This window comes from Amblyomma mixtum, chromosome 2 (genome assembly GCF_055824585.1).
Source record: "Amblyomma mixtum isolate Tamu chromosome 2, ASM5582458v1, whole genome shotgun sequence".
In the NCBI taxonomy this organism is placed as follows: Eukaryota; Metazoa; Arthropoda; class Arachnida; order Ixodida; family Ixodidae; genus Amblyomma; species Amblyomma mixtum.
The window spans coordinates 301,728,294-301,742,416 of NC_143013.1; the positions used below are offsets into that span (position 1 = coordinate 301,728,294).

The window sequence follows — 14,123 nt, forward strand, 5'->3', positions numbered from 1 at the left end:
GCCACTTCTTCGTTCACGGTCCATCGGTAACACTACCCCCCTCGGCTGAAGGCAACGTCCCGGTGCGGGTTAGGCGTGCGAGGTCGATGGTGGGTGATAGGGCTTGAGGCGAGCTACATGAACGACGTCGGACTTCAGTGGAGCGGACGTCGACTTTGGGTGCAGCGGCGTGATTTCATACGTGACGTCGGTCACTGCCCGTAATACACGATAAGGACCTGTGTAGCGCGGCAGAAGTTTTTCACATAACCCCACACGACGGGATGGGAGCCACAGCAAGACGAGAGATCCGGCAGGGTAGCGCACATCACGGTGCAGGCCATCGTAGCGGTGTTTTTGAGCCTCTTGGGAGGCGGAGAGCTTGTGACGAGCAACCTGGCGGGCGGCGTCTGCTCGGGCGATAGCGTCATGCGCATATGTAGTGACAGGGCCGGCTGTGGGCAGCAGAGTGTCGAAGGGCAGTAAGGGATCTCGTCCAAAGAGAAGATAGAAGGGCGAGTAACCAGCGGTATCATGGCGCGAAGAGTTGTAGGCGAAGGTGACAAAAGGCAAGCTTATGTCCCAGTCCCGGTGGTCGTCGGATACGTACATGGCGACCATGTCTGTAAGCGTGCGGTTGAGACGCTCCGTTAGGCCGTTCGTCTGAGGATGATAAGCAGTGGTGAACTTGTGACGAACGGAGCAAGAACGAAGGATTTCGTCAACAACTCGGGAGAGGAAGCAGCGGCCACGGTCGGTAAGGAGTTGCCGGGGAGCGCCATGGTGTAATATGACGTCGTGCAGAAGGAAGTCAGCGACGTCAGTGGCGCAGCTGGTTGGAATGGCGCGAGTGATCACGTACCGCGTGGCATAATCGGTGGCGACGGCAATCCACTTGTTCCCCGAGGAGGACTCCGGGAAGGGCCCAAGTAAATCTAGTCCAACACGAGAAAACGGGTCGGTCGGGATGGGAATCGGCTGCAGGTGTCCAGACGGCAGGACAGCGGGCTTCTTTCGGCGCTGACAGACGTCGCAAGCGGCAACGTAGCGTTGGACGGAGCGGTACAGACCAGGCCAGAAGAAACGCCGGCGCACGCGGTCGTACGTACGGGAGACACCAAGATGACCAGCCGTAGGTGCGTCATGCAGTTGTTTGAGGATAGTGGAACGTAGGTGTCGGGGAACAACGAGCAAGTGCTCAGCGCCATCAGGTCGCATGTTGCGGCGGTACAGCGTGTTTCCGTCGAGCAAAAACCGGGCCAGAGAAGTGTCGCGCCGGTCGGTGCTGACGCGGTCGATGAGAGAGGTGAGGGCGGGATCCAAGCGCTGTTCGTCGGCAATGTGGGAGAGGTCGGAGATGGAGAGGACACAGGCATCCGACTCACAGTCTGTAGAAGGAGGATCGACGGGATAGCGTGACAGGCAGTCTGCATCTTGATGAAGGCGACCGGACTTGTGAACCACGGAAAAGGTGTATTCTTGCAATCGCAATGCCCACCGGCCAAGGCGGCCAGTAGGGTCCTTGAGAGAGGAGAGCCAGCACAGGGCGTGGTGGTCGGTGATAACAGTGAATGGGCGGCCAAACAAGTATGTGCGGAATTTTCCAATGGCCCAAACAAGAGCCAGGCACTCGCGTTCTGTGATAGAGTAATTCTTCTCGGCGGAAGAAAGAAGACGGCTGGCGTACGCAATCACGCAGTGCTGGCCGCGTTGTCGCTGAGCAAGGATGGCGCCAATTCCGTGACCACTGGCATCAGTGCGAAGTTCAGTCGGGGCAGACGGGTTGAAATGGGCCAATACAGGAGGGTTAGTGAGGACGGCGATAAGGCTGGAGAATGCAGTAGCCTGCTCTGGGCCCCAGGAAAAAGGAACGCCTTTCTGCAACAGATTGGTGAGAGGGCGAGCGACGGCTGCGAAGTTCGGGACGAACCGGCGAAAGTAGGAACAGAGACCGATGAAGCTGCGGACATCGCTGGGCGAGCGGGGACAGGGAAAAGCACTGACGGCACGAACTTTATCAGGGTCAGGTTGTATGCCACTCGCATTCACCAAATGGCCGAGGACTTTGAGTTCGCGGCGGCCGAAAGTACATTTTTTTGAGTTGAGTTGAAGACCTGCGCGGCGGAAAAGTGCCAAGATGGACGAAAGGCGAAGCAGGTGGGTTTCAAAAGAGGGCGAGAAAACAATTACATCATCTAAGTAACAGAGACAGGTCGTCCACTTGAAGCCCCGGAGTAACGAATCCATCATCCGTTCAAATGTGGCAGGGGCGTTACAAAGGCCGAAGGGCATGACCTTAAATTGGTAAAGGCCATCAGGGGTGACGAAAGCGGTTTTCTCGCGGTCGCTTGCGTCAACAGAGATTTGCCAATACCCGCTACGAAGGTCGATGGAAGAAAAGTAGCGGGCGCCATGTAAACAGTCCAGGGCATCATCTATGCGCGGAAGGGGATAGACGTCTTTCTTCGTGACCTTGTTGAGATGACGATAGTCGACGCAAAACCGCCAAGTTTGGTCTTTCTTTTTCACGAGCACGACAGGAGATGCCCAAGGGCTGTTTGAAGGCTCGATGATATCGTTGGCCAACATCTTGTCCACCTCCTGCTGGATGACCTGGCGCTCTGGTAGCGACACACGATAAGGCCTCCGGTGTATAGGTCTTGCATCGCCGGTGTCAATGCGGTGAGTCACTACCGATGTTTGACCCAGAGGAGCAGAAGCGAAGTCAAAAATGTCGGTGTAGGACACCAAAAGGTTGTGAAGATCCTGTGCATGCTCGGGACTCAGGTCAGAAGCAATCATCGCAGAAATGGATTGCGGAAGGTTGGACGGGATGTCGGGCGCTTGAGAGACAGTAGAAGGCGGTCCAGGTGAGAGAGCAGTGACGGTACAGTCGGTGAGAGAAGACAAAGTAGCAAGCGATATGCCTGCAGGAAGAACTTGTGGTGACAAGCTGAAGTTGAGGACAGGGAGGTAGGTGCTATTCTTGGTGACGCTCACGATGAGGTGCGGAAGAACAACATTGCGAGAGAGAACGACATCGGCGAGTGGGCAGGCAAGATAATCCCCATCAGGAACCGCAGGAAATGGTGACATAGGCAGATAAACGGCAGAGTCAGGGGGCAGGCGAGCGTACTCGGTGGAGCGAAGGCGGGGCGTGGAGCTTGAGGGTGTGTCGGCTGAGCTGAGAGGCAGGTCCAATCGTAGAAGGCCGCTGGAGCAGTCGATAAGGGCAGAGTGAGCGGTTAGAAAGTCTAGACCAAGGATCACATTGTGAGGGCAGTGTTCGAGGACGGTGAACAAAACTGGGATGTTATGACCGGCAAGAGTGACGCGGGCAGTGCACAAGCCAGTGACGGCAGCAGTGCTGCCATCGGCAACGCGAACGGTGGGCGAAGCGGCAGGGGTCTGAACTTTTTTGAGGCGACGGCAAAAGGATGAGCTAAGAACCGAGACTTGGGCACCAGTGTCAATGAGGGCAGAAACAGGAACACCGTCCACAAAAACGTCGAGCAGATTACAGGGCGAAGGCTGGGTCAGTAGAGGATTTTCAGGTCGGGGCACCAATGCAGCATCACCTCCGGGAGCTGCACTGGCTAGTTTCCCGCGAAGCGGCCTGCAGAGGACGGTGAGTAACTGCGGTGCGGAAGAGGTGAGCGGGAACGGTGGGCTGTCGGAGAGGGAGAGCGGCTGGTTCTGCGAGGAGGCGGTGTGGACTCGGCGCTGGGTGGGTCATTTCGAGGCGTGAAGCGACGGGGTCCATAGTCATAACGGCGGTCGACGTAGGGCAAAGGTCGGGGAGGTGCGGACCAACGGCTGCGGCAGTGGCGAGAGATGTGGCCTACGCGCGAGCACGTAAAGCAGATCGGCCGGTCGTCAGGAGTACGCCACTCATCGGGATTGCGATACCTTGTGTAACTTGGGACGAAGGTGTTGCGGGCCGTAGCAGTAGCGACCACGGGAGAGATGGGGCTCGCACTCCGTGGTTCGACGGGACGATGGCTGGAGGGCATGCCCAAGTTGGCGACCTCCTGGCGGACGACAGCTTGAATAAGGGATATTGTGGCCAGGGTGTTGTCCGACAAGGGCGCGTTGGTCGTAACAGGAGCCAGGGCCTCCAGTTCACGGCGCACGATGCGAGTCACGTTGTCGGGATTTGAAGGCTGCCTCAGTGTCGGCAGATCCTCGCACGTGGAACTGGCAGCGGTGTTAGGCAGGCGATCAAAGCGGTGTGCAATGCGCCGGTGCTTGGCCTGCTCGAAGCGTCGACACACCTGCAGAACGGAGTCAACCGTAGAGCAGTCCCGGCATAGAAGAAGGTGGAAGGCATCGTCGGCAATGCCTTTAAGAATGTGGCCTACCTTATCGTCCTCGGTCATGTTTGGATCGACCTTTCGGCACAGTGCCAAGACGTCTTGAATGTATGTAATATATGATTCGGTGGCCGTTTGGGCGCGAGCTGAAAGTTCTTTTTTAGCAGCAAGCTGACGGCCAACTGGTTTCCCAAACAGGTCGCGCAGCTTCTGCTTGCAGGCATCCCACGTGGCAATCTCTTCTTCGTGGGTTTCGAACCACACGCGTGCGGTGCCGGCAAGATAAAATATCACATTGGCCAGCATCAGCGTGGCGTCCCACCTGTTGTGCTGGCTAACACGCTCATAGAGCGAGAGCCAGTCCTCGACATCCACGCCATCTGTACCGCAGAATGTGCCCGGGTCGCGAGGGTGGGCTACGACGACAGTTGGCGTGGCAGGCGCAGACGGAGGGGCCGGGTCGGTAGTCATCTCGCCCGTTCGGCCCGTCGTCTCGTCGGCTCGTCGGGTCGTCGGCATGTCGGCTCGAACCCGCGACCTCCACCAAAAGATGTTACGGGGATGTTACGGCGGTAAGTCTGTGTTGGCGGCTGCTCTGAGATGGCCAGCACTCAGCTCAGACACCGAGGGCCCAGCTACCAACTGTCAACGTCGTCGTCGTTCAGCGCACCGCCACTTCTTCGTTCACGGTCCATCGGTAACAATATGATCGCGTTAGATAACAAAAAATTTTTGTTGTGCTGTAGTAGCGATGTTTCTCTTTACACCGCTACTCTGAGCACAGAACAAGCGAAAGAAAGACGAATGCAATCTTAGGAAGAAAAAAATTTTTAAAAGTAGCCAGCTCAAGACAGTAATTAAGAGGCTTGAAAACAAAAGAAAATTTTCCAAAGTAGCCTGCTCAAGACCAGAACTTATAGCCTTGAAAACAAACTACGCCATCCAGGGACGCGCAACAGTTTAAAAGAACACACACACAAAAAAACAGCATGCCTGCACTATGCGCAGCAAGCTGTAGGCTCAGCCGGACTCATGAACAGAAGAAAAACAGTCGTGGCTTCTTCGATCCGTGCACTAGTAGCGCTGCAGGTAGTAGCGTTTCGGAGATTGATGTTCACGAAGCCACCCACGTCAGCGTTGTACCAGGAGACCTAAACCAGCACGGGTCAACTCTACTACACTCTTAAGTGAAGGCAGTGGTCGCAAGGCTTGCACGCACAAATTTTGATTGCTTCGACTCCCAGCACGAAACCAAAAGATAAGTGATAAAAGGTAAGCGACAACGGGTAAGATATGCGAAAGAAAGGGTAAGCGGGACACGAAAACAGCAGCGAGCATAAGAAAGAAACTTTAAGGCTTCTCCGCACACTTTGTTTCGTTTCTGCTGATGCCAAGCAACATTCGAGTAGCTACAGGTTTCCTACTTTTACCTTGCATCTTTTATTCTTTCCTCGCCTTAGGCCATGCTTTCGGTTGCGAGATTTGTTAGTTGCGCAGCTGCAGAGCCCTCAGGCTAGGCTTCTGTGGAAGTATAGTTTTCGGACATAGCAGTTGGAACATGAGGACGCCTTTAGAGCGAAGGTGAGTGCAGCGCGTCTAAAGGGCAACTTTTCAGTACTTTTCTACAGAAAGAAAACAATGACCAGGGCGGTGGTGCGGGTCGGAGCACCGATGCCGATTGCCGATTGTATGTCTGAGAAGCGCGGGAACTCCGTTTCGCGGCACTGACCGCTCATCGCCGTCTTCTACGTAGCACAAATTCATGCTTTTGCGCTCATTCAAACATTCTCTGTCATTTTTTGTTTGCGCCAGACATATTCAGACGAGAAGAAAGAACTGCGAGAGGACTCCTGCTTCGAGATTATACGCAGTGCAATTTGTGCACACCCACTTTAGAGATTCCTACTTTCCGCAGGGCTCCCCTTCTCTCCTGGATTAAAGCAGCGACTTCTACCCTGTGCTTCATGTAAGCTCCGGCAATGAGAATGTATCTCGCTCGCTACACGGCAAGTGTGGATTCTAGATAGGTTCTATTGCTCTCGGTCGGGATGCGAATTTCTTGGCCCCGCCACGCTGGTCATTCAATTAGGTCTTCCCACTTCCCAATGAAACACGAATAAGAGCAGCGTGCTAAGGTGGCTCCCTAATGAGCTTGATCCGATTGCGCGGTCTTACGGGGCAGCTAAAGCAAGGCAACCCGTGCCACTTGCATTCTACTTCAGTGGGAGTAGGATTTTGCGAAGTGCAACGACTTTTTGTGAGGAAGAGAAAAAGAGAGAAGGAGGCCTAAAATCAGAAAGCGCAGAAGCACACCGCAGAGTCTTAGTTGTTCCACACAGAGCAACGAGGAGAGACACGGAGAGCAAGTGGGAGAGAAAGAAGCGTGGGCAAATTTAAGGGGAAGACTTCCTTTTCCTTCCTGAGTAAGGAATTTTCCGTTGGAAAGCTACCTTAGTCCCCACTTCATTTGGACGAACAAATTTCAGCGAATTCATGCAATGAGTAGAAGAATTGTATTTTTATTCATTGAACTAGCAGGTCATAGTGTGGCCAATAGGTTTTTTACCATTTGGGATTTTTTCAGCACAAAGCATTGAATGAGAGCTGTGATTGGAGGGAGGAGGAGGAGCAACTACTGGAGTATTTGGATGGAGTTGGAAGCCGACTACAAGAAAGAATGCAAAAGAAAAAAAACTGACAAGAATTTTAAAGCCATAAATTCGGAAAAGTACACAGCGCTGGCAGAGCAAATAAAATTCTGCCCTTTCCTGAAACTTTTTTTTCTTGCTACCCGTCTTCCAACCACCACGCGCCTTATACCGTACTCATAGAACCAGCGGCTGAGACAGGGTTACGTAAAGTATGAAATTAACTCTATCTCGGAAAACAGTCGGGTCTCCGAGTAGCCAACATATATCGCTGGGCATGCACGGTAGACAGAATGGCTGCTAGGCGCAGCGTATATGCACAGTATTGCTTGCACTGGAGCCTATGCGAGGCTCGGAAATGAAACACGCTCCTTCTTTCTGGCACTCTCCTACCGCCAAGTTATTTCATTTTTTTGACGTTTCCTGCGCAAAAGAGTCCAAATATGAAAGCTAGCAGTGCAGCAAAGGACAAGTTATATCACCGATATGAGACAGCGTGGCGACAACCCAACAGAACAGACAGTTATTGCCTTCTTGAGTTGTTTCGAAATCATCCCAAGAGGTCAGAACGTTGGCATTTTGTCTATGTTATACAGCATCTTGCGCATCTCTGTTTTCTTCTTTACGTGCCATGCTCTGAACACAAAAATGAAACGCGAAAAAAGCAACTATTTTGTTTAAGCAAACTCACTACAAGAATTTCATTTTTTTTTTTCAAAAGAACCTGAATGTAATCAAGGGCGCAAGCGACCCTTATGATAAACGGCAGTGCGCTATCACTGGAAAGAAGACGCCAACTGCCGTAGGTGGGAGGTGAAGGCATCACACAAAAGAAAACTCCCACCACCTCCCCCCTTCCCGCCCCCCCCCCTCCCCCCCAGCACTGGAAAGCTCTACTGCGGATTTAGAGCAGGGAATAACTGCGTAGCTTTGTTAAAGATGTGAAACGGTTATTCGATGACGAATTTATAAAACATTGAGTATGATTATTGAACGGCAGTACTGACCTCAGTAAGCGTTATTCTTCTTGTCTACTACTACTGTTGGATGTTATGAAGATATGTGAAACTGAAATGCGAACAACAAAATTTAGAGGCAATTATTATGATTGATGCGGAGGTTGTTCATTCCCGTACCAGTCTATTACAATTCGGTTTGGAATTTATTCCAAACCTAATTCTACACCAACTGCGATATCATTACATTCCTAAGCCCCCAATCACTCCCCAATCTATTCCAATTCTGATTCTAATTCAATTCCCTACTACGCAACTACGAACAATGTGTGACATTGATAGATGGCGCCGAGCCGTCATACTACCACCTGCGCAGTGGCGCAGCAGTCACTCGAAGCGCCACTGTCCCTCAGGCGGCTGTTTTGAATGCAGCCATCGATGGGGCAAGTAAAACCCAGGTTTCTCTTCACGAGTAACGCGAAAAGGAATAGCTCGCGCATGTCTCATTTTTGTACAGACAAGTTCTTTGGGGAGCTGTCTATTTTGCACTTAAGCCTGCTGTTTTCTGAGTCATTTTCTTTTTAGTCATTTTCATTTTTCTTACTCATTTTTCGTCGGACGTCTCATTCCTCTTTTCTAGGAACTGGAGATGGGGAGGGGGGACGGTCGGCCGGTAACAGGTGGATAGAGGGAAATTCCCCTAAACACCACCTGCCACATTTGGTACGTGGAGGCTTCACAGAGATGCCGAAGCTGACGCGTGAAGTTTTCATGGCCCTCAAGATGTTTTTGCATTAACACGAAAGTATTATTACTGAACGAGATAGAGTGGAGCAGCGTCCTTTTTACCAGTTTTTAAGCGTTTATCTAACACTATCATTGACATTGGTAGGCACGTTACTTGAGTAGTTGCCGCCCGCGACACGCACCGCACACGTTATGGAGTGTGGCACGCGGGAGGAGTAGCAGGCAAGTCTGAACTTGTGTTTTCAGGGCCTTTCGCAATGATAAAAATATACGACCACGCTATCACACGCTGCTGCTGCAGATTGCAACAGAGGTTCAACAAATAGAAGCGAAATCTCGAGTTACTTTGCGTAGTCTTCTGTAGGACGCGAATCCGAGTGCGTGGTAATCGCAAAAAAGGCAAAGGAAAGATTCGTCACACTCAGTTTCGTTTGGATACGGTGGACAGCTAGGTGGGTCAGTAAGGCAAATGGACAAAAAAAAAACTGGGGAGGAGAATGACAGGTTCTTGAATAATGCATGCACTCAAGAGGGTCTGCAAGAAGCGCATAAACGGCCACTCCACTTGCGTGACCCCTGGCGCTGGGACAGCTGTCGGGTTACCTCTAGGAGAGCGAATGGTGAGGTCACGGTCGCAGGATCACCGACTCCAACATCGATCTGTAGTCCGCTGGGAAGAACAATAATAACAAGAAAGAAATGGGTCGGGTGAGCACTGCTAGCGCCCCAGTCGCGAGCGTCCAAGAAATGGGGTATTAGTGTTCACGAGGGAGGGACCTACTAAGCAGATCACATCCGAAGTGGCTGCGGAGTCGCACTAAGAGTAGGAATGAGCGGCATTAAAATTATGGGGACGGTTATGCCACTTTAAGAGTGGAATGCGACAACATTAAAGTTTAGATTTGTCGCAGCTTCTTTTGAAGCTTCTATATGTACAGCCTTTGTCAAAAGTTTAGAGCCCAGGGGATTTGCTCATGACGAGCAATGCAGTGTGGCCCAGAAGCAAACTCCCTGGGCTTTAAACTTCTGACAAAGGCTGCACTTGTTGTGTCAGTTTCTTTGCAATTGTCTGTCCATCAACCGGCACAATCTGAGTAATAGCTGCAGTAGAAGGTGTTCGCTATAATGTGACGGTGCCGACATTTGCAATATGCAATCTGGGCAGGGGTCTCTGATTTGTCCATTTTGCGTCACGTAACCTTGTTACATCATACCTGTCTCGACCAATCAGCGAATTACATGACACCAGTCATCACTGGGTTGCTGCTGAAACTAGGTTTGCTCACAACCCACTAGGCAGGTTGCGATGATATCCCAATGTCTAGCAACATCTCTGGACCAATAAGCGTGGCCCGCCAGGGCAGGTTGTGATGACGTCATGAGGTCACGCGACCTCCTTTGACCAATCTAGCTCAGCTCATATGTTGCACTATTTCGCAAGCCTAACGGTGCGGTGGAATGCAAACTTATGCGTCATATGTTTATTTTCCTAATGAATATAGCGACAATGAGCACATTAACGTCTGCGGTGAAGCAGAAACCACCAGCGCAAAGAACAGCGTTTCTTTTGAAAACATTTTCAGAGCTGAATTGGTGGGTCAAACATAGAGACATGACAAACAATATTAAATGCGATATTTTGTGCATAAAAACGCATTAGCGCAACAAATTACTACAAGTAGAACGCCGAGCAGCCATCTACTTGCAACGGAGGAAAGAATAGACACTCGAAAACAATTTTCTTGCATGTTAAGTATGACGGCAATGACGAGCCAGCGACAAGACGTAATCTCCACGCGTACAGGAAACATCAGATAATGTGAAGTCCGGTGCAATGAAAGGCCAAGAAAAGGCGCAAGAAACGATAAAAATCTGTCCCATGCATTCAAACAACGATAAAGGAGCATCTCGCCTACTTCTACGGGCACACAAGTGGTCACGACGCCGCAGCACACAAAACAGTCGTCAAGGAGCTTACGACGGCAGGTTTAGGAGATTAGATGCAGGGACCAAAAGTTCAGGCGGCGGAAAAGGAAAAAAAAAAAAGCCTTGCTTCTTTAGTCCTCGCTCATACGGCCGAGGCATCCGATCTCCCGAAATTCCTCTGAGAAGCTTAGAAGAGCTTGAAGAGTAAAAACAAGAAAGATGACAAGCGTCATTCTGGGACGTCAGAACGACGCATCGCAGGCAAGAGCAGAGTCGTCAAAGAGGGATTCTAGCTCTCTATGTGGCGAAGAGGGGGCAAAGAGTAAAAGAGAAGCAGACGCTTAAGCAAGACATCGGCGGCCGTTCACACAAAGGCGTTCTCACAAAATGCCTGTGCCCCTCCCTCCGTGGTCAAAAGCCGGACGCTTTTCATTACAAGTCCAAGTTATATAGTATCCGTACAATATTGCGTGTTTTATTTATTTAATCATTTCTTGCCACAGCTGCCTGCAGGGCTATGAGGCACACTCTAATGAAGGGCTTTTGGTTAATTTACCGAACCTGAACTGTTGGTACGCAGGTAATTGCGTATGTGGAGCCAGAACAAAAAAAAAAAAATCTCAGGGACACCTAAATGCATTATGTGTTGGCAATGCCATAGCGTCAGAGGCTGTTGATGCTATTACCAGAAGTGACGTCACTTCCTGTTTGGTGATGTCGCTTCCCGCCTGCCAATGGGAATGCTCCGGTCTGGTGACGTGACTTCTATCCAGCCAATCAACGTATTTAGCTTCCGATGACAAATTTTTTTTTTATCAGATGAGATGTCTAATGCTATCGCATTAAACATAAATATGATGAAATAGTAATCGGACACTAAAAAGAAGTATCAAAACTAGGCAAGGCCCATGGATTATTCCCCAGGAACACTACCAACATTTTTTTCTGCGCCGAGAGATGGCGTAGTAAAAGCCGCGCGATGAGCCCGAAGGCGACTGTTTTCTTTCCTTTATATAATTTTTTTATGAAGCGCTGATGAAAGGGCTTCCCAAGCATTAGAAGTTGGACAATATTGCACTTTTTTCAGTGATGAACAGCAGGCTATTTACATGAATGATGATTTAGTTTGAAATAAACGCTGGAATGAGGACAAGGTGATTTACAGGTATTGGCTTCAGAAAATTTTCTTAGAGTATTTCGTGCACCGCAATTGAGATTTAGTTGTTTTAAAATGATTTTACCGGAGAAAAGAATTGGCCTCAGGCTACCACCAAACCACGTCGCCCGCGCCTTTCTTGAAAATTCAGTTTTCTTTCTTTGATGGGTGGAAGCATGAAAAGTTCTCTTCAGAAGAAAGCGAACAATACACGGAGCCAGCGCTTTGTTTCGTCTACAAAGTGTACGCTGTTGAAAAGCCGACAGGATGCGCCATGAGTTGAAAACGCAATATCAGGACTTTGCAATGTTTCACGGTAATATTTGTGAGTGGTACGATATTGATTTTCTTCCAAATAAAAGTCGTCGCCCTTCTTTTCTCTTTTCGATGGAAACAACACTGGACTTACGTGGTACTTATTCATAATTGAAGGCGAGACCGAACGAACCTGCTGACAGGCGGTCTGAGTTACAGGCTTCATTCAGCGAAGTGGCCGAGCTGTGTGGAACACTTCGCGTTCAGCAGCTTTCAGTCGCATATGAAAACGATTAGGTCCGTTGTATTCGAAACTTATGCGCATTCTTGAGTCTGGCGAAAGTGCACCTTAAGAAACACTACCCCGTTACTCTTGTTCGGTTTCGTTTTACCTATCGTATACTGCCCGTATTTTTTTTCTACAACGTATGTTTATTTCTGCGCTGAAAAAAACATGTCCAATATTTTCGTACAAAAATTTCGAAAATTGAAAAATTGTCAGAAACACTCTTATGGAAATATTGAAGTAGTGGTTCATTCTGATATGCAGCAAAATCTTCATTTTAAAGTGTTTCCGTCGATTGCATCGGACAGTTAAGATTGCTATAGAAAACCAATGTTGAAAGCTTTTGATGAAACCTAAAACGTTAATAGAAAAAAAAACACAAAAGTGCAGTTGGGTAATCTGCGGATATATTGATCGCTACGATTTTTCGGTCAAAAATGCCTTTGTCCTGAATTGTTGGGTATGAAAAGACCGATGTTTCGTGGCCTTCAAATAGAAGGAGACAATATGCGAGCGTTGTAGAAATGAAGCATTAGTTCATAAAATACATATAAAGGTGCCGCAGTATATGTGTAAAATTAAAAAAAAAATATATTATGACGAAGCCTAACCTGCATGGTCATAAGGTGTAACTACCTGGGTTTGCGGAACGGCACATTTTTTTTTTTATCTCCTGCAGGATTGCTTCGGACCTTTTATTGCAGCTCCCTCCCAAGATTTTGCGAGGAACTAGTCAAAACTTTATGTACGAGTCCGACACCAGCGACTGTTCTATTGCATGTTGCTCAGATTCACAAAAATAAGACAAAGAAAGCAGGTTGTCCTTAAAGAAGACGCCATCGTTACGCATGAGGGTACCATAAACCCCGCTAGACAAATTAATGTCCGTGGTAAAAAAAAAAGCAAGTTGGTAGTGCGGCCTGGGCAAATGGGTGTCTGAAGGCGGCCATACGCTCTTACGCAAAGAATTAATGACACCTGCAGTAATGCGTTGCCGGCCAGCTTTCTAAAGGAGACAGGAAGGCGAGGGCACTGTCGCCTTCGTTTCACTGACTCCCAAGACGCCCCCGGAGGACACACGTTCCTGAATAATGCTACAAGCAGAGAGCTCGTTCAGTATTGTGACAACATTTTTTAGGCCCGCCTCTTCAACTGGACAATTTTTCGCGTCGGAGGAGCGCTTGTACCTTCTCGAAAAATCAAAACACCTGCTTTGATCAATGCTGACTCATGTTTCCATAGCACAGACACATTCATTCTGGTGAGAAAAGGAGATTCGTGGATCAAAACATTCGGCGCTGACCCCAATGGCAAATCCTGGCCACTCGGAATCCCCATCCGATCTCTTCGCACAGCTGTCTTAGAAAAAGGGAAGTAAAAAAAGTAAGGTGTGAGGTTTCCTCATTACGGTCCGTCAACTTGTATCCAAATGGAGTAAAGAGAGAAAATAAAACAAAGGCCAAAGAAGCGAGCAGCTTCGCCCGAAAGACGATGCCTCCAGGATGAGGGGACAGAGGTGGCGGTAAAGAAAGAACGGGGGGGGGGGGGGGGGGGGGACTTCAGCAGAACTTAAGGCTGGCGTAAGCCTTTCTGCAGACACTAAGCAGACAGGCTCCTCTGAGCAGGGGAAGTGAAAGCAGGGCTTCTGCATCGGCAATCGGAGGCGGAAACGAAGCGTGGAAGAGAGAACAGAGCGAGCGGCCCATAAGCGGAGTGTCGGCGCTGCTTTCTGGAATGCCTCGCTGAAATCTTCCGGGGTCGGTCGTTTGGGTCAGCGATGGACCTTGGAGAAACCCTTGGCCATGAGGCCTGTCTCAGCTCGTTGAGCGCCTGATGGGAAGCCAGAGGTATAATCCC

The 14,123-nt window shown here is 49.8% G+C and overlaps 1 protein-coding gene across 1 annotated transcript; it reads right to left on the bottom strand.

The window, feature by feature from the left end:
* Window positions 1-3,564: 3,564 nt before the first annotated feature.
* On the bottom strand, window positions 3,565-4,993 carry LOC149364702 (uncharacterized). Its single transcript, XM_089570166.1, has one exon. The coding sequence runs from the start codon at window positions 4,809-4,811 to the stop codon at window positions 3,576-3,578; it is 1,236 nt and encodes a 411-aa protein (XP_089426292.1). The 5' UTR covers window positions 4,812-4,993; the 3' UTR covers window positions 3,565-3,575.
* Between the last annotated feature and the right edge of the window lie 9,130 nt (window positions 4,994-14,123).

Coding starts and splice junctions, on each gene's coding strand:
- LOC149364702 (XM_089570166.1), bottom strand. CDS start 4,811: ATGCCGACGACCCGACGAGCCGACGAGACGACGGGCCGAACGGGCGAG.